Genomic DNA, 24,444 nt, shown 5'->3' on the forward strand with positions numbered 1-24,444 from the left:
GGATTAAGCATGTCTAGGTAAGAAAAGTGTCTGTACACACAGTAATGAAGTGAAAAGTGAGACGTCGTATAACTTTCCCTGGCTGGTGCATTAGCCAGCCACCCCATAAGTCAGCAAGGGCTGTGCATGCTATAACATGGTCCATGGTGGAGGGGAGCGAGTTTTCCTCTTCCAGCATAGTATTTTCTTCATTTGTTTAGAGATAAATGTGCCAAAATGTGCATTTGGCAGCGCTCGATGTAAAATGGCCCTCTGAGCACCGGGATTTATTTAAGTACAAACCAGGGGAGTGAACATCACTGCAGCTGGACTGGGCAGAAAGTGGTGAGAGAGATTTCAGCTGAAATCTGTCTCACCTATAGGGTTTTCGAGGCTAACAGCTCTCCCGCTGGTGTAAAGTGATGTAAACGCGCCGCCTGCAGTAAAGCGACATCAAATTTGCAGCGTAAATCTGGCCCAGAGCTGGTGTTCTGTGGCTGTATCTTGGCTCCGATGACAGTTTAAATATCAGGAGCAAAAATAAATTGTTTGGCAAGCAAAGGGAAGGGTGTTCCGTATAGTCTTGACTGCCCTGTTTTGAAATGATTTTTATTGCCCTGGGCCCACAAATAATAGTCAAACAGGACAAGGGTAGCAGCAAAAGGCACCTGGCGAATATTTTCGTTATCCTGCCATGGTCTTATTTTGCTTCCAACAGAATGTGGGTGGCTCAGCTGAAGTAGGACAGGCACCTCAATGTTCGTCCCTGGAGAGGTCCCAGTCCCCATCTCAGGCAGCCACAGGCTGGGAAATCAGTGTTACCCAGTGCCTTTTTTTTTTTTTAAATGGGGGGGAAAAAAAACCCCAACAGATTTCCATGCTTGTTTTCTGCTGCTTTAATTTCCCTGTGCAAGCACTCTGTTTGTTTTCATTTCCAAGCCGTTGTAGCACATCAAAGGCAGTGCTTTGTACGCCCCAGCGTGTGTAGTGCTGGTCCTTCGCGCTGACGCACAGCAGGATCACAATCCTACCAGGAGTGGAGGATTTATGGTCCCCGAATCCCCACACAGCAGAGATGGGGAGCATTTGCCCAGGAGTTCTTTGCTGGCCACGGGTTGCCTCTACATGGGGCTGACCCCCACGCCATGACTCTGACCCGTGGCTTGTCTTGGCTGGCAAAGCATCCGAAGATGCTGACGCTGGCAGGGATCTGCGTTGGCTGAACCAGGACTGTGCAGGCAGAAAACGTCCCACCTACGGAGATGCAGAAAGGCCGGGGGGATGCTGGTGACAGCATGGGGTGGCGAAGGCAGCCGAGGGAGGACTTCAGCCTCGTGGTGACACCGAAGGGATGTCATGTTCCCATTACCACAGCCCTGTCTCACCTGGCTGCGCGGCTCAGTGAAACCTTCTCTCTTTGCAGATCTATTCCCAAGACCCCCTTTCCTCCAAAAGAAGCATCGACGATGACTTTGCACAAAGCAAAGGCACCAGAAGCAAAACTATGCCTTTCAGCATCCCCAATCCAGCTCGCGAGGTCTCGCTGGGAAAACTGGATTTTCTTACTTCCCTTGACAACAAGCCCTAGCAAAATGTGATCTCCTTAGGAAAGGCTTAAGCTCAATTAGGGCTGTTGGATTGTCAATGAAAGTAGAAGCCTTTGTGGAGCAAGGGCTGAGCAAGTCCTTCCTTGCCTGGCTCTCCAGACGGGCTCTCCACCCATGGGGAGCTCCTCTGCGTTTGCCTCCTTCTACTCCAGATCCAAAACAGATGTATCCCAGTTCATCTCCTCCTGGGATGAGCCCTGTAGTGGCTCTTGAAAATATGTATTTCTAAAGACTAGGTTTTTCTATTCCCAAAATATGGATTTAGCAGTTTTCTGCTGGCATGACCAAGCTACATCCAGCAGCTCAAGCTTACCAAAGGAAACTATTTGATGCCAGAAAGGGAGAGAAATAAAACATGCTCCCGAATTAGGTTGTCTTCTCCAGGCGTGACTGCACACCATCAACATGTACGAGCAATGCTACTTTTTGGGGACGAGAGCTGTGCCCTGGCCCTGGTTTGTTTTCAGAGCCATGATGGGCACTGCAGACTTTTCCCAGCTTTCTCCATGGAGGGCACCCCGAAAATCCAGCCCTGCTTGGCTGGGCACCAGTGGCACCGTGGGAATGCTTGCATTCAGGCGTTATAAATGCCAGAGAGGAGGACGTGCTCATCTCTAAGTCCAGAAGGGCCCTGGTTGTATCTCCATCTTAGGCTGTTTTTTCTGTCTTAGAGGTTGTCAGGTCTTTCTATAGGTGCTTTGGGCTGTTCCATCTCCCTGGTCCCAGGTAGGGGCTAGGGCTAGGATTAAGGTTAGGGTTAGGGTTAGGCCTAGAGCTAGGGTTACCTGTGCTGCCAGACTGTTTCTGCTTGCCCCTTGCCCCCCTGCCACAAGTGGTGGGACACGGGCTCGGACCCGCCTCCGATACATCTCTGTGCCTTCTTCCTTTGCTTGGGGGACCCCTCGCAGTCCCTGCCTTGCTGCCAGAAAGGATTTTGGAGGCCAGAGCATGGAGGGGTGAGGATGTCTATTTTGGGCCAGCTGCTGCTCAGATGCACAAAGATTAGCCTCATCACAAGCAGCTCCTACCTGTGTCCCCCATCACTGCAGTACTCGACACAAACCCACAGCAGCCTGGCAGGGAAAGCTGAGACGTGAGTCCCCCACATTGCACCAGTCAAGAGAGATTAAGTGACTTGCCCAGGGTCACACGAGAGATGTGGGCTGCCACTGCTGGGATTTAGCATTCAGCTAATTGATACCCTCGGCATCACACGGGCTGCTATTAAAAAGTATCAGAGAAGACGATGCGGGAGCTGCGAGCATCTTAGCAAGCACAAACAGTTTTTAAATAGAAGTGGAGCCCCTGTTTCTTTCTTGAATGAGGTTGTAGGACTGGATTTCTCACTGCTGGGTTTGTTTATAGTTGGTGGAAGTAAGAGAAGGTACGTGGCACATTTTGGGAGGTGGCATTGTCATAGAGACAATGTAATGTCTCACAGACCGTAATAAATACTGCTAAATATTTAAGAGCTTATAAATATTTTAAAAGAATCCCTGAGTAGTTATTGATGGAGTTTAATCTGGTGCTTGGGAAAACTCCTCCTCTCTGTGGGTCATAAAGAGGAGATGAGATACTTGAGATGCAGGAAGCCAGTGATAAAGGCCATGAAAAAAAGAGTCTGTATGGGGTGCAGTGATGGGAATGTGACATTAACTGATATATAATGGCACCCAAAAGAGCCATGGGTGCTGTGGTCCTGCCGGTGCTGCTCTGTCCTCCCAGCACATCATCCAAGAAACTGCAGTTTCGGCATGTTTTGGGCAAGTGCTGGAAGTGGAGTCATGTCAGTGACTCACCCTCCATGCACAAGGCTGGGCTGAACGGTTTCACCATCTGCCACTGCTTTGAGCTGGGAGTACTTGGCTGGGTTGGGCATGTCTTGCCCTCCTAGACCCCTTCTACCTATGAAAGATTCCAGCTGTTTGCTGTGATTTCAGTGGCTTGGATGTCAGTGGAAGTAGTGGAATTAACTTAAAAAGCTGCTGAGAGGTGAGCACAGATGCTGCAACTCCCCATGTCCAATAAATCACCTACGGTATTATAAGTAACGTCTGTCCTGGCTCTGCCCTGGGTTGGATCCTTCCCGCTGCCACTCTGCCTGCGCTGCCTGGCTCCCCGAGCCCTGCCAACACCGTGCGGAGCAAAGCCGGGGCTGAATCAGGCCCTCTCTGTCCGTCACGTCCTCCTGGAGTCCCATTACCCACCTCTTGCTCCATCGATCGCTCCAGCTAATTACGCATTCAGATTTCAGCCCTGAGATGAAATGGAAACATGAGGCAGCCTTGCAGAGGCCTTGACTTCTTACTCATGTTGCAGACAGCAGAGGCAAAGCCTCTCTCGAGCTCCTGATGAGCTTTTGCTAGATGCAGGGGGGGAAGGCAGAATTTTGCTTCTGGTCATTTGCAGATATATTCGCATTTAAGTAAAAGGAGAAAGGGAGAGCTGTCATTCTGCTCACGCATTTCTCCCAGCTCCATCCCAGGCAGTGATGCTCTCATTAAACTGCTCTGCAGTTCAGTCATCTCAACAAAATAAGAAAAAGTGATTCTTGAAATTCAGGATATTAAAATGACACACCATAAACAAAAGCCTCAGCTCTTGCCTCTTCCTCCCTCTTTGCTTACAAAACTCCACACCTTTATTTCAAAACTCTTTTTGCATGATGCAGCAGACCTCAGTGCTGCTCCTCTAGAAGGGCTGCCTTGAATAATCAAAGAGCAGCCTGCTGGGATTTTTAATTGCTCAAATTTTCTTAAGAAGCCATGCAACAGAGAGTTTTACTTCTGATAGCGGAGTACTCTTTCATTGTTTTCCATCAGAAACATTTTTTACCCAGCTGTTTGTTGGGATATAAACTCTCTTCAATAACAGATGCACATAGGATATAGGGAAAATTTAATTCTAATTAGACAAAAAGGGCGGGGAAGGGAAAAATAGTGGAGATTTGCTGAATTTCAGGATTCACCCTATCTATGAGCTATGTTTTTCTGTGCAAGTCCAGGTCCTGGCAGTGTTTGAAATGAAGTGGGTGGGAAACCTGATGGCCAAACAGGTTTAAACCATCTAAGGTACTGAGACTCCCTACGAGAAGGCCACATCTGAGACACTACAGATTTGATTAAAATTGCCTATTTGCTATCAAACACTTGATAGTGCCAAAAAAAATAGTTGTAAAAAAAGCCAGGTGCCTGTTATGGAGTGAAATAACAACATCCCAACCCTTTCCTTGGAGGTCACCCAAACTGCTGCCTCTGAGTCCAGCCCTGAGCATCCCCACCACCCCAGCCTCCACGTTGCTGGACCTCATGGGCACCGGGTGGCCGGGAGAGGGAAAGGATGGCTTGAAACCTTCCTCTGCAAGGGCAGGGAGATCCCCAGTAAAGTCTGCTAATCAAAGGCTGATGAGCAGAGGTGGAAAGGGGGATGGAGATGTGTCAGAAAGGGTTGGGTTTGATAGGTGACCCAAGCCCTAGACATGAAGCTGCGTCAGGCTGCTCTTAGAGCTTGGCAGAAATAAAACCGTGTTTGGTGAGAAGGCCGTTTCCTTGAAGCCAGAAGTTTGCACGTGGAATGATGGGTTGTGAGGAATTTCAGAACTTAAAAAGGCAAGAAAAAATGTCTAATGTGCCAAAATGAGGAATGTGGGCATTTACAGAGAGGCCTTTTCTTCTACAATTTAAGAAAATTGAATAAAAATAAAATAGAAAACAAAATCAATATCAGAACACTGCATCTTGATCGACCTGATACCATCTCCCTCCACCAAACCACTCATGTTTCAGTTTGCAGAAATCATCAGAACAACTCTCTGATTCTCCCATATCCACAGGACAGGACAAGCCCTTTCCCCCGCAGAGCTACGAAGAAACTCACTCATCAAAATCTTTTGCCTCCAACTCTGGAAGTTTGTTGTCTCCCTCTCCAATCCTGAAACACCAGGAGAGAGAACCACACAAAACCTGGAGCCTCTGACCTTGCACAGTGATGCCTCTAATCCCAGTATTTTACCCAAGACTACCTTCAAAGTGAACCATGGGTTTTTTTGATTGAAAAATACACTTTCTACCTTGCTCTGCAGGGTTGCCCTTTCATTTTCATGCTCTGAACCCCGGGCAGGAGGAGGAGGATGCTGTTGTGTTGGGGTTCCCTGAGCTGGGACATGGGGAAATGATTTAATTACCAAAGCAAGCACAAGCTCGTCAGCCGGAAGAGCACCAGCACGGGCTTTGGTGCGTTAGCAGGGCTGCACAGACTAGGTTTTGCTTTTGACATTGGTTCATTGGCTTTCGTCCTTTGGGTGGCATTGCTTGCATGGGAAGGAAGCTGTAGGCGAACAGTGGTGAGGCCAAGGTGGAGGGAGATGTCCTTTAGGCAGTAAATCCCATGGCCAGCAGTGCCGTGCCGCTTCATATATCCCCAGCAGTTTGGCACTGAGATGCTGGAGCCAGCACAGGGACATCTCAGAGGTTCCCCTCCTGAGCCAGCTGCAGAGGAGGAAGTTTAAGCATCTACCCCATGCTCAGTGTTTCTCTGAGTGTCAGCGGGAAATTAAAGTGAATCGGTTTGAGTTTGGGTGTCTGCTGGCCGTGCCAGCCAAGGTAAGCAGCTGGGCTCCCTGGCACCAAACAGTAGTGGGATTTTCATGTGGCTTTAATGCAGGACTTTGTTCTGAATCTTATTTTTCTCCAATTATTAAGACTTTTTGCATGGGATCTGCTTTTTCTTCTCCATGTCTCTTCAGGATATAAATGGATTTTCATTTGAGGCTAAAGGCCACCAATGTTCATGCCAAGTTTCAGAAACAACCTCTGCCCTCTTCCCTCCTCCCGCGTTTCTTCCCCCCAACATTAGTATCCTAAACTGTTTCTCATAGCCACATAAAGCTAGAAAATACAACTCAAAATTGTGACTCAGAACATACATATATCTCAAAGCTCATCTGATACCACAAATAACTTGGTGTTTTCAAGGCTATGTGGGTGTTTGTCTCAACCCCTTGGTATAGATGGCTGTACAGCACTGTATCTCACCTACTTTTTATTATGTGTTATATATCTTATGTTAATTATTAATTTATATGTATGGTATTCATTTTATATACAGAGACATGAATCAACCTTATTTGGTGAGCCCTAGTGACCCAGCCTTGTGACTGGCAGAGGACGGAGGGAGCCCTGTTGCAGTAAGTCCAGCTCTGCACAGACATGAGGGTCAATGGTTGGTTGCAGTTGCAGGTCTGGCATTGTAACAAGAATCCCAGATTTCTGGAAATTCAAGGATAATGATGATACTGAGTCTTAAATTCACATGACTGGTGGAAAAAATAACTAGTGGGAACCTTTCCCCCACTAGAAGATAATTCCAAATAATTAACCCATCTCCTATTCAAGCAAAAATCCTACGGGAAAAGATTGGATTTTGGCCTGAATAAAACATGGTAAGATCCAGACTGAGAAAAATTGTGGTTGGCATACAATGGTATGTCTACAGTGGCATACCAGTGCAAATCTTATACTTCCTTTTGGCTTAATTAGTGCCATGTGTTAAATAGATAAATTGTATCTCTTTATGTTAAGCAAAAATCCTCCTATCAGGCTCATGAAGCCCAAATATTTGTCTGAAAGATAAAGACAATATTTTTGCACAAATTCAGCTGTTTGAAATGCAACATTTACAGGACGGAGTACTATTTTGGTTGGACTCATATAGCACAAAGCTAAACGAGTAACACAGATTTTGGTTCAGATTCCCATGGCTTCACATGATTATTCTTCTAGACTTGTGGGGAAGTGTTCCTCAAACAAAAATGAACAGGGATTTAGAAGCTAAATTCTGTGTCCTTTCCTCATGGAAGACTCATTTGTCCCTATCAGGTATCTCAAGACTTATATTCCAGCATCTCTACAGGACACATACATAGAAAATTTCCACATCAAGCCATCCTCTTTGAGCTAAAACAGGTCTTCCTGAAAGAAGTCTAAGTCTTGATTTACAGTCTTCAGGTGATGGAGAATCCATCAGATACCCAAGTACTTTTTCCTACTACTTGATTACCTTCACTCAAAACCACACACCATATTTGTAGTTTGAAGTTGTGTGGTATCCAAACCTGCTCCTGGCATCTCACCAGTCCTTATTCTACTGAATAAAGGAGCCCCTTTCCATCACATATCACATATCCCTCCCCCAAGCAGATACTTAAAAGCCATGATCAAGTTGCTCCTTAACGTCTTTAAGGATGGATCTAGACGGAGCCTCTCTAGACTCTTGCCACAAAGCCTGGTTTCTGGAGCTAAAGTAATTCTTGTCACTGTTCCTCCAAGAAGGGTTTTGCTAATGCTGTACATGAAAATAATAAAACCTTTCTTCTTCTGCTTGATATTCCCCTGCTTATGTCTACAAGGATTGCATTTGCTGCTTTATTTACAGCGTCACACAGAGTTTGTATTCGGCGGGCTACGTACAATCACTCCTCAGTCCTTGACACAGTTGCTGTTTGGCAGAAGACATTTGCCTGTTGTTTATATTTGACGTGCGCTCCTCCTTGCTGGACATAGGATTTTGCATTTGACTTTGCTGTTTGAACAAGCTCTTTTTATCAAACAATCTGAGTCGGGAAGCACAAGTGGCTTGTTACGATTATTAATTGCTACTCTACCCACTTTGGGGTCATTGGCACTTTTTACCGGCAGGGATTATTTATTTTCTTCCAGGTCAGTGATAAAGATACTGAACAGTACTGAGCAAAAAAAATATCTCATTGGGAGTCTACTAAAAACACCCACTGCATACCAATATCTCACTGATCCTTATTTTCTAAATTATATCTTGTTACTCTTTTTTAGTTCACTGAATATGGGCCACATTGATATTTTTAGTATTATTTTTCCTAATCAAAATATCATCTAGGACTAAACCATGTGAATTACAGAAATCTGTTTTATCAATAGTCGCTTCTATCAACCAAGTCCCTGTAATTTCATTTAATTATTGTTTTTATTTTTAAATAGTTCCTCTTGTTCCTTGCTGTTCGCAATTGTTTTTAGCTTAGAGAACAGGATTTTTTTGAAGTTTAAGGTATATTGGTGCCCAGGACTACATTTTGCTGTTACTTATGAAATGGAATAGCAACATGATCATTTGCATCTAGAAAACCATCATTTTCTAGCCTGCTGCCCAACTCATTATGATCTACGAAAACAAGGTCTGATGCAGAAATACCCCAAGCTGATTTCAATTATTTTTGCACTTAGAAACTTATGTACAGCTCGTAGAAACCCCAGGGATGCTTCTCCAGCTGTAGCACGAGACCTTCAGCATCTGCTCCCCAGCCTGAAATCTCTTATCAGACATCAAGGATGGTTCCTCTCTCTGCACTCCAAGAAGGGATATTAGAGGAGCTGATCTTTCTACTCCCATTTTTTTGGTGGTCTGCAGTGGACGCTTCACCCTCACAGGACTCCTCCCCACCCCAGGTAAGTCACTGTTTGTGTACGGATCTCCAGGCATTTCGAGCTTTACCCAAACCATTGGTATTTATGGCATGTCAGACTGCCTTTGACAGAGACTGCCCTTCCTCCATCCCTCTCTCCCTCCCTCCCTCTTGTCTTCCCTGAACAGGCTGTAGCAGTGATTCTAGCATCCCCATCATTTGCATCATCTCATGGATGCTCAGTAATATCAATCGTATCACGAGAACATTTCCAATTCCTTCGACCTATTATCCGTCTAAAGGTTGGGTATTCTAATATTTCAATTAACTGCCTATATTTTTGTTCACTTCTGCCATACCTGGCTTCAGCTGCTTGGCCCGGTCCCTCCCTCCCTCTCTCCCCGGTCAGAGAGGATATAGAACTGCTGCAGCGACCACAGACTTGCAGACCCAACGGGCAAGCGGCAGCTTACAAATACCGCTGGGAGCCCTTGCCAGGACCGACCCCGGGGGTTTTGTGGGGGCGGGAGCGTGACAAGGTGAGTGCAGACGGAGGGAACCCCGGTATCTTAAAGGAAACATAACCCAAGGCTGGATGTCAGCCTTTCTGCTGTTGGCTCTCGGTGTGGCCGGCGGCCGAGGCCCGGCTCGGCCCCCGCCCGCGGCGCTTTCAGCACCGCCCGCCGCGGACAGCGCCCGGCCGGGGCGGCACGGCGGCTCGCGCCCCCCCCGCTGCGGTACCCCGGGAACGGGGCTGCACCCCCCAAAATGCTCCCCCACACCCCCACACCCCCGGGGTGCAGCCCCGACTCCCCCCCCCGCTCCCCGCCCCGCTGCCGGGGGTCCCGGCGGGACTGACCGAACATCTGGATGTGGCCCTTGGTGATGGGGTTGAAGCTGCCGCAGGCCAGCAGGATAACGTGGGTCTTGGTGGTCTCCGTCATGGTGCCGGCGCGGCCCTGCCCGGCCCTGCCCAGCCCTGCCCCAGCCGCTTTTTGTGTCTCGGTGCGGCTGCGGCGGCGGCGGGAGGGAGGGGAGGAGGGAGAGAGGGAAGGAGGGAGGGAGGGAGCGGGGCCGGGGCGGGAGCGGGGGCGGCGCCGCGGCTGCGGGAGCGGGGCCGGGGCCGGGGCCGGCGCCGCCCCCCGCCACGCACAGCCTGGGGCACGCACACCCCCGCGGGCACGGGCGGGCGGTTGGGCAGGCTTGCAGACGCAGCCGGGCGAGCACACGCAGATATGGCACAGACACACACACACACACGCAGGCAGGCGGTGCACCCCCTGCCCAGGGGCTGGGAGCTGCGGTCCGACACCTGGGTACGTACACACATAGATATATATATGTATACACATACGCGTGTGCACACGAACACACACCCACATGCCCACATCCATCTCCACAGGCACGAGTATGTGCACACACATTTGCAGCGACATGCGACCGCCGCCACACATGCATATGCCCCTTGTATATGCATATATCCACGTGCACACCCCCTATATATGCATTCACACGCATGCACATATACACACGTGCACACACACACACACACACACAGAGATGCATCTCCCTCCTCCGAAGAGGTCTGAGGAGAGGTGGCAGATACCTGCATGCACATACACACACACAAAGGGGCTGTGCCCTCCCCCCCCCCCCCAAGCAGCGGTGACACTTTGGCATCCCGAGGGCTGAGGAGGTGTAACACACACCCACCCGCCCACACAACTCAGTGTTCAAGAGCAGCCACACTCTGCGCGGCCCCTCAGTCCTGCTCAGATGACCCTGGAGACCACAGCCCCAGCACCCGCGGCCCCAGCCTAGGACCCACATGGGCTTTCCAGCTGCCCCAGCCCCAGTGCAGCATCACTGCAACAACCTTTTCTGGGCCCCCATGGGAAAACTGTCTTGGGAGGCTTCAGCTTCACCCAGCACCTCCATTTCACTGTCTGAAGGAAGTGAAGATCACATAGATGCTGTGGCTGTGCCAAAAACCAGTCTTTACAGCAAGGTAAACCAGTACCAGACTGACTGTCTGACTAATTGTCTTCATTTCTCATTTGTATGATTGCAGCATTGTTGTTCTCTACTAAAGAAGCTCCTCTCCTTGAGAAAGGGCCAGCAGAGCCCTCTCTGCTCACAGCCACTGCAGGCAGAGCTGTGGGCAGCTTCCTTCAGCCACCTCCCAAAGGCTGTCTCTGGCCTGTCGCATCTCTCCGGCTCCTACACGCAGCCTTTCCTCCCAGCAGGGAGTTATTTGCCACCAACGGGTTTCCCTTTCTCTTCCTTCGGCTGTCCCCCTCCCTCTGTCCTTAAGAGGTACCAACTTCAGGGCTTCGCAGCCACGGTTATCTCCCCTCTGCCTTCCCAGGGTGGTGGCTTTCAGCCCTGCCCGCAGCAATGGGGTGTATTTCTCGCTGTCATGCTAAGACAAATTATTTCTAGTCCTTTGCTTGAAAACTTTTGCCCTGCCAGCTCAGCCAGGTGCTGGGATACTCATCGGTCCTATCCCCAAGTGATACGAAGAAGTAAGACACCCAGGGAACAAACCCAAGAAGATATTGAGTCCATTTGCTCAGGGAACCCTTAAATCCCAGTTGCGAAGGCCCTGGCTGCAGTCATACCCTCGGGAGCACACATTGATAGCAAGTGGTGGTCTCTCGCTACACAAGGGTGCGGTATCACACCCCGGGGTTATAATTTTATGTTGATTTTTAATTCAGACTAAGCTGGCATTGAGGGAGAGGGATGCTGAGAGAGCCAGTGTGCTCTGCCTCTTGCTCCCTGCCTCTCCCCTTCGACTCCATCCAGATCCCCAGGGAGATGTGGGATATATTAAAGGGGTGCTCCTCTTCGGCGACAAGCTAGCTCAAAACCCACTGGTGTTTGAGAGCTCACAGCCCCCTTTGAATAGGATCTGCAGGTTGAAGGCTGCAGGATGGGAATCAGAAGGGAAGCAGGCAGAGCTGCCAGAATTTAAACAAACCATTTAAAAACCCCACCCATACAGCACATGCAGCATGGAAAGCAGAAAGCAGTTTACATGCATTAGCCAGAGGTTCTTACAGCCAGGAAAAAAAAAAAAAAAAAAAAAAACAGTAGGAAAATACCCTCAAGTAGGAGAAAAAAGTGGTGTTAAGGGTGTAAATGTCTGTCTACAGGCAAAAATCTTTCAGGGAATCTTGTTTTCTCACCAGCAGAAATCTAGGTGGGGAGCTTGCTGCTGCAAACACAAAATTATTTGGGTTCTCAGAGGTTCGCTGTCAGTGTTATTCTCAGAGCCAAACAAACCCCACGACAACGGGCTGGTAGACGACACGGATGTGGCAGATCAGCTGCAGGATGGGCTGAGCCAGGGGATGAGGTGCAATCAAGAACAGCAGCCCAACCACCGCCCTGCCGGGGTGGTAGAGGTGCTGCCCCCGCAGCTGCCTCCCCTGACCCCTGCCGAAAACTAGCTCAGTAGCAGCATGACCTGGGTGCAAGACTGAATGAGGTCAGCCATCAAATTAGATGCACGCAGTGGCCCCCAATCCATGCAAAAGTCTAACGGTGTCCTAAAAACATTGCTGTCACATTTGCTTGCTCGGCTTACAAAGGCCAGGGGAAGCAGATCTGTCTGTTTCCATCAGCTGCGTGGGAAAATGGCGATAAATAAATTAACAAATAACATCAACTCAGGAAAGGTATGGTGCATTTTTATGTTTTCTTGGAAAGCAGTGCTCTACCTTCTTACTAGGTCTGTACGGACATTTGGTGATTCAATAGGATGAGATTTTGGGGGTTGTGTTGGGATTTTTTTGTGCTGCTCCTCCGAGCTTACCCTAAAAGGGAGAGATTCGTTGCTTTCGGAAAAATTGTGGCTCTCCGCAGTTTAACACTGGTACTGTGCTCAGTATAACTCTGCCTTTAAAGCACAGGCTTTAATTACCATTTATAAGCCTCGGGGTGACAGCAGAGAAAGAGGATGTTCTTCAAGCCTCTCTCGGTCACATGTATATGCTGACCGACCAGTCCTCTGTGTCCTCTTGTCGTCTCTCTCTCTCTCTGTTTTCACAAAACTTGTTCTCCAATTTTGTTAAAAATTAGCCAACGGGTTCAAAAGCTGGAGTCTAATATACTGAGGGACAGAACCTCTCTTTTCCTTTGGAAACCAGGGAGACTTGAATTGCTGTGGTTTTGGTGCTGAACTATGAGATGTTTCTGGATAAGCTGGTTTCCATGCTGGCAAGATGGGGATAACGGTGCTTGTTTTCCATTGTGGATGCTTCAGTGTCTCTACCAGAGGGAGCAATCACTGCTCATGTAAAGCAATGGAGCAAGCTGCAAGCCGCCACAGTTCCTGCACAAAATCTGACCTTGGGCTCCTCTGAGCTCAGCCATCTCCCCTGGTGATGGGCCCAGAGCTCCTCAGCTCACCCCACTTGTACATCACTGCGGGTTTCAGATGGGAACGGCATTGTGACACTACTGGTTTGGCTCACGCCCAGAGCTGCCAGAGGTCTTGTCAATAGGGAACATGGTGCTTCTCTCCTGCATGTTCCCACCTAACATGGTGTCCTACCCCCTTCCCTTGGGGTGGTACAACTGCACAGATGTGAAATGTGGGGGTTTGCCCTTTACAAGAAGACTCCTTCACTGCCTCCTTTCATACAGAAGAGACTGAAGCTCAGGTGAGACACTTGAAAACCCTTTTTTTGTTAATCCTACACCCATTCCCACTGATTTTGCATAGGAAATTTTTCAGGGAAGCATCTTTTCTCTTCAGCCTTCCGTAGGTTGCACCACCTGCAGCTGAAGGAGCATCAGGTGCTGCTGTTGCAGGAGAAAGCACAAATGGAGAAAACCACACGTGGCCGAGCTCTCCTGCTGCCTGGTGATCCCCACCTCAACCCACCGGGCCTGCCAGCTCCTGGCGTGCATGTCCAAATCTCTCTGCCTGCTCCATTGCATGCTGTGGTTTGACCTTAAACATCAGATAGTGAAAGGTTAAGGTGGCCTGTCCAGATGTGGGTTGCGTACTGCCTGGCTGTGGCAGGGATGAGGTCTGGCCAGCACTGCCCATACCTCTTCCTTTGCTTTCCTGCTGCATGCCAGGGTGGGTAAGTGATGTGGTAAATCAGCTGTCACTTAGCAACGCTGCCGGTTTGGGAGCAGCGGTGGGTTTTGGTGCGGGAGTGACACCTGCCAGGCTGTGCACTGGATCAGCCAGCCTGAAGCACAGCCCACCAAGATGTGCACCCAGAGCCAAGCACCTGGTAGAAACGGGGTGCAGAGGGAGCTGCGTGCACGGGGAGAGGTTCCTCACCTCCAACACAAACTATGTGTGCGGGAGGAGGTTATTTCACCTTTTTTCCCCCAATGTTTTCCAACCCAGCCTTTATTTTCTTTTCCTTGCTGCTTTCCCTGAACATGTGGGTGCAAATTTCCCACTGGTGAAGACAATAGCCCCAACCACAGGAGCCAGATGCTCCTCGCCAGCCTCGCTGTGATTGCTGTGCAGCACTGGAGCGCCCCGAGACCCCCAGCTGATTTGGGCTCCAACCCAGCCCACGGTCGCAAGCAGCCATCTGCCATCTGCGGAGCTGGTACTGCAGGACAGACAGAGGGCAGAAGGATAATTAGCTTCGTTTTATTCTCTGAGGAAGAAGATAGCATGGAGGAACACAGCGACTTGCCTATCCTGACACAGGGAGCTTGTAGCAGTACTGCAAAATCGTTGCCTGTGGGACTTGAGAAGCGAGACTAGACCTGTTAAGCACACCTGAAGCATTGCCTGTGGTTCACACCAAGGGTATTTCTGCACGTAGATCTGTCTGACTCTTCACCATCCGGACAGCCAGGCCCCACGAGCAGTGGGGCCATGTGGCAGAAGGCAGGAAGACCATGCGTGTGTTTGCTGGGGTGAGGGATGGGGGCTCCTTGGTCCTCCCGGCACTCGGTTTCACATTTTCTCTGCCCTTGGGCTTGGGAGGAGGAAAGGAAACCTTCCAGCTTAAGGCTTTTAAATGGACAGTTTGCAAACTCTTTAAAACAACCCAAATCTATTGGAGAAAAGGGCAATTCCTGCTGGGGGATTGCCGTTTTCTCCAATAGCCTTTGCTGTCTCAAGCTAACAAGGGGGCTCAGTTCTGCTCCCCACATGCCAGACTGAACTGGCAGATTGGGCCAGGCTGGACCAGCCAAGGTGAACCAGTTGACCATGGAGCAACTGCACAGGGCAGTAAGTGGAAGCACACGGACAAGGCTTGGGGGTAGCTGCTGTGGCGTGAGCCTGGTTGAGCTGGAGGAAGCTGCCGAACCTGTGGTGACCAGGTCTGAGGCTACATTGGATGGGACAGCCTGGCCCGAAGGGAAAAACCTTCCATTTCTGATGACCCAAGGTAGGAGCAGACATTCAAACAAGGAAGGAGTGAGAAGGGCTGTTCAGCTGGCAAAAAAGATGACTTATAACAGAGGTCTGAAAATTCATTAATAGCCTGGGGAGCATGGCCAGGGACCAACCAGTGGCCGCCTCTTCCAGCTCAAGAGCTTTTCTCAGGGCATGGTTCATCATATCCTGGAAGAAGCTGCCAAAGGGTGCCGTGGGATAAAGCTCCTGTGGGCTTCTGGGGATGTGTCGAGGTTGTGGACCTAACACCCTGGCACGTTGGCCTCTGCAAACCGATCCCAAGTGTTGTGCAGCGTTTCTAGGACACTGGACTGACTTTTCAAGATACTGCCTTGGGAAGGTCAGCTCGGTAACAGATTTCTCTTGCTCATATTCAGCAGTTGAGCATTGGCCACAGATGCAATTAGCTCCGCAGGCATTTTAATGTCTCTAATTCTGACTGAGGCTACAGCTCAGCCGTGCAGGATGGATCGATCTGCACAGTCACGATCTGAGCTGGGTTATGCTGGATGGGGGTGCGAGGTGGAGGCACTTGGCATGGCTCCCCAGAAACAGCTGCTTTCTCTTTCCCTTTCAAGAGGGATTTAGCTTTTATTTAGTGTGAAAGGGTGCTTCTTTTCAGAATGCGCAGCACCTACTCTCAAAGAATTAAAAGTAAATCCATTAGATATGGATTTATGAATCCTTATGAATTATAAGGATTAAAAGGGATTTCTTTAAGAGATGCAGGCTATTTTACAATTTTTTCTTCGTTCCGAGTGATATTCGCAAGGGAATAAAGACGACTTGGTAAACCTCTATACAGTCAAAATTCCTGAAGTTTTGGGTATAGGCTATATTTGGAGAAATGAGGTTATAATTAGGGTAAGATGAGGCTTTCATCACTAACAATTAAAAATCTAAGTAGTATAATCTGGGATGACAACAAATACATTTTAATCACCATAATGTAATTACTGAGAGGGATGAACACAGGGCAACATTAAGATTGTTTAGGTATCTTCATACTTTGTTTCTTCCTTCAAGTTTTTCAGTTGCTTTTGAGTGCTAATTTCCCACATTCACAACATTTAGATTGAAATAATCACCAAACCTGCAGAGAATCTGGCATCTTATAATTGAGTTGTTGAGCTGTACTCTCATCTTTCCTTGATCCCAGGTTTTGACCCTGAGCAGCAGGAAAATGTGATGTCTCAAAGACCTAAAAGCCAAGGTTTGGCACTGAGAAAGAGGGCTGTCCAGCAGCCACATCTGTACATGAAAACAGGGGGAGAGTTTATGCACACAAAAGGGAGGCCTTGGGCTCCCCAACGCTCACAGGATATTCCTGGACAATTAAAGATTTTAGTGTTAATGAAGAAGGATGGGATTAGGCTCCATTTTGGTCCACCTCTCCATTCTTGACTTAAACAACCTTGAGGAAATCTCTTCTGCTCCTCTGACTATTTGTTAAGTGGGGATGGTCACTCACTCTCCTCTTAGAGCAGGCTGGATCAGTGTTTCGAGGATAAACGTGCCAAAGGTCTGTGAAATGCTAAGCTCCTACAGTAACAGAGGCTGTCGAAGGCTGTCAAACAGATTCACATTTGGGATTATGAGACTTTCCCTCCGGAGAGCAGAGCAGCTTTGCTCCTGGGCATTTTGGCTGCATTGCTGTCAGAGGGACAGGTTTATTCATTGGGTTCACAGGGTCTCTGGTCTGCCGTCCTCATCTGGGGATCAAATCCTTCCCAATGCTCTGTAGTTAATAAAATGGTAGGCCACAGTTATTGACCCTTTAATGATAAAAACGATAATATGTGTTGACCTCTACAAGAAATCTGCTTCTTTGAAGATAAGACTTTAATCACAAATCTCTTGGAACAAAACTAAGGGGAGATTGACTTGTGACTCCCCCTTAAATGGAAGGAAATTAGCCCCCTTGCTGTGTGCACCAAAAGGTTTGGAGTAGAATTTCGTAAGAAACAGAGCAGAGCAATCAGGAGGAACATCAAGTCTTCAAAAATGCCATGTGGGAGAAACTGAGGCCAAATTCAGATGCGCAGGGATGTGGAAGAGCTCTCCAAGAGGCAAGAAGAGTGGGCTGGGGAGAGAAACTCATGGACACATTGTCCTAATGGACAGATCCATTCCAACAGCGCAGAAACTCATAGGGAAGTGAAAGACTCCACAATCCAGAGGAAAAGCCCTGAACAACAGAGAAAAACCTGCGCAGGGTCTGACATCCTTTGCTTCTGTGGCTGGAAGATATTCAAGAGGAGTGAGAAAAGGTGAAGGGAGGCTTTGTGACTGGGCAGGTTGCCCTGACGGGCCATAGCTTCCCTTGTATAGCTGCTCCGAGGTATGGCTCCACCTGGCAATTTATATTGGCATTAAACGGGTTAAATAACACCGGCGACAACACACATCAGATTCTCTTGAAAATACACAGGGCTGCCTATTCCCCACTGTCCAAGACTCAGAAATCCGTTCTGCCCCATGCAAACCTCTTCGGTCTTTTGGGGTGGCTTTGGAGGTGGATTGGACTCAGACAAGACCAAACGAGACAGCTGCTGAGTCAACGCTGCCCGCTCCTTGCTTCTGCCTGATGTGGCATGAGCATGACGCCTCAAGGGAGCACTTTGTGGCCTCCTGGATGAGACCTGTGTTCGTCAGCCAAAGAGATACTGCAGAAAGCCAGAATGTGCCACCCCCTTCCCGGCAAAAATGTCCAAAATCAAGCTTCTGCCTTCAAATTTCCCCTCTCCTATCCACATGCAAATGCAGAGGTCAGGGCAAGTCAGCCCTGGAAACCCCTATTTGCACAGATCCAACCTGTTGAGCTCAGAAGTGCACTCACAGTTGCGGAGAACAACAGCCTGCACTCCAGTGACCTTGTCTAAGGTCCAGCACGGTGCTAAAGTGGACTGAAAAACAAAGAATTACATTTTGTTTTAAGCAATAACAGTGCAGGTTAATATTAATTTTATTTTAAGCATTTTATTTTAAGCAATAACATTGCTGCCAGGGGGGCATGAAGCAGAGGATGTGCCAGAGTGTTCTTTGCAGTTTGGTGGCTACCTTATAGGCTGTATGATATCATTCTGCCTGGGAGGAAGCCTCTGGCAGGGGATCCTCTCTGGCAAAAAAAGCAGAAAAAGGTGGAAAAGCACCTGTTTGTTTGGCCAAGGCTGAAGACTTGGTGAGGCTGAAGACTTGGGACTCCCCGCTCGGGAGTCCCTGGAACAGCCCCTGGGAGAAAAGTGATGGAGAAAACTGACAGGAAAATCCCAAGTCAGCTCCTCGGGAGGCAGGGAGGCTCACAGGGAGCCTGCATTCCTGTAAGGTCTTGGCTTTTGCTGCTTAAGCCAATGTAAGCTGCTCTCACAGCACCACTCTGCTGCTGTGGGATACTGCAAACATGGGACTGGTGAAGGATCCGGCTGCAAACAGGGGGTAGACGTGAGATGCTGGTGGAAGGGAATTAGTACCGGCTTAAGGTGCGTCTGCTTTCAAAACTGGGCTTATTCAACTCCTCCATAAGGAGAACGAATGGACAGAAAAATACGTGAAAAGTAAGGCAAGTTCGAGGTATCCACACAGTAGTACATGCTGCCTGGTGGGTTTCCCCACGTGGGGTGCCCTAAGCGTGCCAGCTCAGGAACCAGGGGAGGAGGCTCCAGATCACACTGGCAATGTGAAGGGTCCAGGGAGAGTCCTGGACAACGTGCCTTGAGAGCTGCAGCTTAGAAGAGCTGCATTTGTGCATTGATAGAAGAAATACAATCTCATAGAGTCCCTGTGGCACCTGCGCAGACTTAACCTGCCTGTTTTAGCCCAAGACAGGCTCCGGGCAGGCAGGAGCAGCCCCAGTTTGCCCAGCACTGAACCAGTTTGCTCCTGCTCTGCAGCCGAGAGCCTGCAGGGATGGAGGCAGAGCCCCGAGCCCTGCTGCGGTGCCTGCCCGAGGCGCTGTGCAGCATTTGACAGGAGGTCTGGCGTCATGGCTCGCTGCCCAGCCCTGATTGCACTGAAACCAGGAAACCGATTCTGCAGCCTTGAGAGGCTTCTGTTTAAACATGTGGGGCCCTGAAAATAATTTCCCTAAACACCTTCTCGTTTCAACCTGAAAAAATGTGAGGGATTTATTTTTGAAGCACGATCTTTCATTTTGTCCTCGGGGTCACTTACATGCTCAGATAACACAATTTGCATTAGCCAGCCTCCTCGGTGCTCATCTGATCCTGAACTGTCATCTGCCGCATGTCTTCAGGCTGGCCCCTGCGCTCGAATGGCCACTAAACTCAGTGGGACTTTTCGTACCCAAAAAGACAAGTTTGAGCATAAAACGAGTCCCTAAGCCGGCACAGGAGGCGGCACCACATGGTGTAAATAGTGTAAATGTTTAGATGTGAGAGACTGCCGTACTGAGGCGCACGGTTACCGCCTAACGCGCCCGTGTCCCGGCTCCAAGCCGAGACTTGCTGGCTGCAGTGCCACTCTGGGGCCGTGCCTGAGCTTGCTGCCTCCCAGGCGCTGGGGCTGGTGCTGCCAGTGGTTTTGGGTAATGGAGGAAATCTGAGATGAGGGCTGTTGGGAACATTTTGGGGTGACCTTCGGGACCAGACACCTGAGCCCTGGGAATCCCTGGGTGTGGGCAGGCAAGCAGGCAGGGAACGGGCAGCCTGGTTTATGTGGGAAGTCCAGGCCTACCAGCGTTGCTCCCGCTAAAACCTTTTCTGTCAGAAAGAGTGAGGCTGCTGCCACCGCCCTCGCGCTGAGGGACAGGGGCTCCCCCACAGCGCCGTGGGCTACCGCGTCTCGGCGAGCTGACCCTCTCGCCTCCGCGAACTCCGCGGAGGGGGATCTGATAAAACGAGGTGCCGTTGCGAGGGGCCCGGGGCGGGAAAGGCCGTTTAAACGCCGCGGCTGCAGGCCCCGGCCCCGGCCCCGGCCCCGGCGGGCGGGAAGGCGCCGCGGTTGCCGTGACGACGCCCCGCTGCCCCCTCGGTTGCTATGGCAGCGGGCGAGCCAATCGGCGGGCGCCGCCGCGGGTCGGCGGGGGGGGGGAGGCGCGGGGGAAGGGTTTGCCGGTGGCGCCGCCGGAAGTGTCGGCGGGGGCGGGGCCGAGCCCGGAAGCGCGGCCGTCGCGGCGGGAGGGTCAGGGCGCCTCAGCGGGGCGGCGAGAGGGCGGGCGAGTGAGCGGCGGCGGTTGCCGCCGGAGCCTGCCGGGGCCGCTGAGGTTGCTGGGACCGGCGCTGCCAGGGCCGGCGGGGCACGGGCGGTCTCTCTGCCCGGCCGGAGCGCAGAGCGGGGACACCCCCGCCCCTTCCTTCCTGCCGCCCCTCCCCCGCGGCGGCAGGCCCTGCACGGGAAGATGGCGGCGGCGGCCGGAGACGGCAGTGGCAGCAGCAGCGGTGGCGGCGCGGGGGCGGCGGGCCGGCCCGGGCTGTGAGACCCGCGGCGGGACGGGGCGGCGAGCGGCGGAGGATGAGCCTGCTGTGTGCGCAGTATCTCCGGTGAGAGCCGGCCGGGAAGTGGGGGGGGTCGCCGCCTGCCCTGAGGCGAAGCCATGGCTAACGGCCCTGGAGGCGGCGGGGAGCGGGGGGACGGGGTCTCCTCAGGCGTGGGGAATCCCCATAGCGGCAGCGAGGAGCATGGGGCTGTGAGGGGGATGTGGCCGGGGGGTGGGGGGAACCCGGCCGCCACGTTACCGAGCCCCGCAGCGCTGTCGGGGAGCGGGGGCCGAGGTGGGATGGAGCCGCGTACCCGCAGGCGGGCGGCTCGGGCTGCCGCTTAGCAGAGGGCGGCCCGGCGCGTCGAGGGCTCCCCAGCAAGGTCAATCCGGTGCCTTGTAGCCGCGGGGAGGGCAGGGGAGCCCACTGGCTTCCCTTTCGGAATTCTCCAGCCCCTTTCAAACAGGTGCCGTGATAACCCGCCGCTGCAGAGCGACTGCGAAGTTTGACCCGAGCAGTGAAGCGAAACCTGCACTTGCAGCCCCGTGAGGTCCTCTGGGAGAATGGCAGTAGCAGGAGTTGTGTCTCAGCCCTTGCCAGTCAGCCCACGGCCTGCTGAAAGTCCTCTGTCGCGGCTTGTACAGTTGATCGGGTTTGGGGACGGTCAGCTGAGGGTTTGGGAGAGAAGCGAGTCTGCCGGGGTTGTGCTTCTTCCAAGCGCGTCGCTGAATGGAAATGATCCTGAGTCCCTGAAGCTGAGAGCGCTAGATGCTGCACGTTGATATGAGCAGAACTTTGATAGGCTTATGGGTGAACTTATCTTTTACGTATTAAACGCTCTTTCTGTAGTCATTTTGGAAAGGACCATTGCGAGATACAAATGACTTTTCAGTAGCTGTAAAATGCTAAATACCGTGTGGTCCATGATGTGTTGTCCCCCCCCACAACCCTTCCAGAGCACCTCATGGAAAAGGTGTAGATATACCAAAAGGGCATGCACATTCTTTCTGAAGAGTTCAGGGCTTGGGAACGATTTCTAAGGAGTGAATTCGAGGAGGTTTTTACATTTCCAAAACACTTTCTATCCGGCGTTCTGAAATACTTCAGCTGTCTCCCCTTACTGATTCTCCAAATTATCCTCTTGCTCCTCATCTTGTCATGTATCTCTGTCTGCCTCCTTCTGGTAGTCCAGATCCTGTCTCAAGTTTATCTTTTCAAAAAAAGAAAAAAAAGTAATCTTTTTCACTAATAGCAAGTTTATGGGCCTTTTTCTCTTCCAGGCTGCTAACCTATGCTGTCTTAGAAACTCTTCTTTCTTTCCTGTTACATGATGGAAAAAGCTTTTAAATGCCTTATTATTAGCTCTCCTCTACCAGTAAAAGACTTCCTTTTGTATTTTAGTATATGTCTTAATGATGTTATAACCTCTTGCTCCCCCCTCCCTCCCCGTGACTACGAGTCTTCTGCTGCCTTGTGTCGTTACAAGGCAGTACTGCTGAAGTCATGCTTGTCCTGCCTCAGTCACCTTCCTGCACCACTGGACTCTTTCTTAACATTCTGTATTCTACTACACCAAGCTGGAGATTCTCCTTGCCTGCAAGCATGTGGGCAGTAATCACCTATTTCTCCTAGCTTGTTTCTCCAACACCATAGCTCATCCTGGGCCTTCATCACTTTTTCCTGCCTGCTTTGTTTGTATTGTGCCTAATACAACAGGACTAAAGCATTCGGCGCTAATGTATTACAACTAAAGACTCCTGCCTTTGTCACCAAGAACCTTATCTCCTCCTAAAAAAAGCCAAAAAAACAAAACAACAACAAACAAAAAACCCCCCCAAAAAAACAAAACAGGACACTCCCCCTCCCAAACTTTTCGAGCACTTGAAAAGTAGTTGGTGATCTTCACCTTCTCCCTTTAAAGAACATTTGGGTTTGTTCCTCTGTGTAGAAGGTAAGCTTGGGGATGGTTTCCTTAAAAGCTGTGAAATGCTTTTTACATCCACAGAGTGTATATTTAAATTCTTTGATTTGCATAGAGCAGAAATTGAGCCGCGGATTACTGCAGCCCAAGCTCATAAAGAGGACTGTGAATAGAGCCTCAAACTCTCAGAGCCAGTTCTGTTAGTCCTTTGCCTTAAGGAGGAGGCCATCCTCCTCCTTACTGTAGCATTACAAGCTCAATCCAAGTGTAATGATGAAGGAATAGACAGACAAAAGTATAATAATGTGAAAGGGCAGCTTAACAAAACATTGTGCCAAATGAAGATGTGGAGCAATTAGTCTCTGCTAGTCTTCGTTGTTGTAAAACTAAGCAGGGACAGAAAAGTTTTTGTGAGAAATTTTCTCTATATTTGAAGTTTAGACAGAGGAGAGCTGAATTTCTAAAGTGACCACGTAACGGTTGAATAACTAGTGAAATAATGACTCTGCAAGAATCAAGACGCTGAAAAAATGAGGAGGGACTTTTAGCTGGACTGCCTTAACTCCTCCACTACCAGTCTCTTGCTTTCTGTATAAACGTATACAAATCAACTGTTTTAAAATGCTGTCCTTAAAAGATTGTACCTCTTCAAAGTGCAAGAGCTAAGAAACACCTGACACTCCTACAGAAGTCTTGCAGAATGAACAAAGAAGGTCAGACTTAATCTACCAAGTCTTTCAAGAGTTGCAGGAGAGTGTGTTTTTAAGTCATCTTTGTAAGTTGTAAGAAAGAGTTGGGGTTTTTGCTTTCCTAGTCTTATTATCCTTTTCAAGGTTACCTTTCAAGAGTACTGGAGTGTCTTCTGTCCCATCTAGTTTCCTAGATACTTCTCTGGGGTCATTGTTTGAGTAACTTCTCAAAAGATTTGCATTACATCTGGTCAGGTGAGTAGACCTTTCAGAAGGTTCTTTCAAAGAGCTCTTAGGAAGAAGAGGCACAGTTCACATCTCTGTTCAGGTGAACGTGTTTGTCTCATCTGGCTAAAAATTTGTACCCATACCGTTTGTGCTGCTTTGGGAATCTACAAGTACTCCCCATAAATCTAATTTTGTGAGGTGGTCATCTTACAGTAAACACTTCATGTATCCTACTAGGCACAGAAGTAGTAATTCTTAAGCAAAATATCACTACCGATAGGACTTCTAACATAATACCACAGAAACTTCTGAGTGCAGTCTTCTTATAAGACAGTATCAAGCTTTAGTCCATGTTTGTTCACTTTAAGGAAATTATCTTCATTGCCAATTTTATATGTTAATGTTCAAAACGTAGTTAATTTGGATTCAAAAGTTTAGCAGTTTGACTGAGATATGACTGTCTCAATTGCATTTCACAAAGATGTGAACTCTAGTTAAGTGTGCCATTACCCTGGTAAATTGTGGCTTTTAGCACTCTGTAAACATAGAATAAAAAGTGCTTGAATTACAGGGCTTGAACACTGCTTAGAAATTCTAGTGCTGACAAACCAGTAGGTAGTTTCCTGTAGTCTTATGATGAGGCTATAACCAACTTCATTGAAGGTTTGACTGCTTTAATAATTTAAATTGTGGCTCTCTTTTCAAAGACTCATCAGCAGCTCCATTAACTTCTGCATCTGCTGTGTCTCTTCATGGTTGCTC

General features: G+C 49.5%; 2 protein-coding genes across 5 annotated transcripts in view; one reads left to right on the forward strand and one right to left on the reverse strand.

Moving 5' to 3' along the window:
• NMNAT2 (nicotinamide nucleotide adenylyltransferase 2) overlaps positions 1 to 10,009 on the reverse strand; it is a 29,602-nt gene extending 19,593 nt beyond the window's left edge. The window contains exon 1 of the mRNA XM_072867736.1: positions 9,881 to 10,009. Coding sequence (XP_072723837.1) covers positions 9,881 to 9,965 — 85 coding nt within the window. The 5' untranslated portion in view covers positions 9,966 to 10,009. The remainder of the gene's footprint in view (positions 1 to 9,880) is intronic.
• Positions 10,010 to 20,519: 10,510 nt separating this feature from the next.
• SMG7 (SMG7 nonsense mediated mRNA decay factor) overlaps positions 20,520 to 24,444 on the forward strand; it is a 55,111-nt gene continuing 51,186 nt past the window's right edge. For all 4 annotated transcript variants that reach the window (XM_072866595.1, XM_072866594.1, XM_072866593.1 and 1 more), the window contains exon 1: positions 20,520 to 20,907. In XM_072866595.1, coding sequence (XP_072722696.1) covers positions 20,879 to 20,907 — 29 coding nt within the window. In that variant the 5' untranslated portion in view covers positions 20,520 to 20,878. The remainder of the gene's footprint in view (positions 20,908 to 24,444) is intronic.

The sequence above is a fragment of the Ciconia boyciana genome, chromosome 7, assembly GCF_034638445.1.
Source record: "Ciconia boyciana chromosome 7, ASM3463844v1, whole genome shotgun sequence".
Classification (NCBI taxonomy): Eukaryota; Metazoa; Chordata; class Aves; order Ciconiiformes; family Ciconiidae; genus Ciconia; species Ciconia boyciana.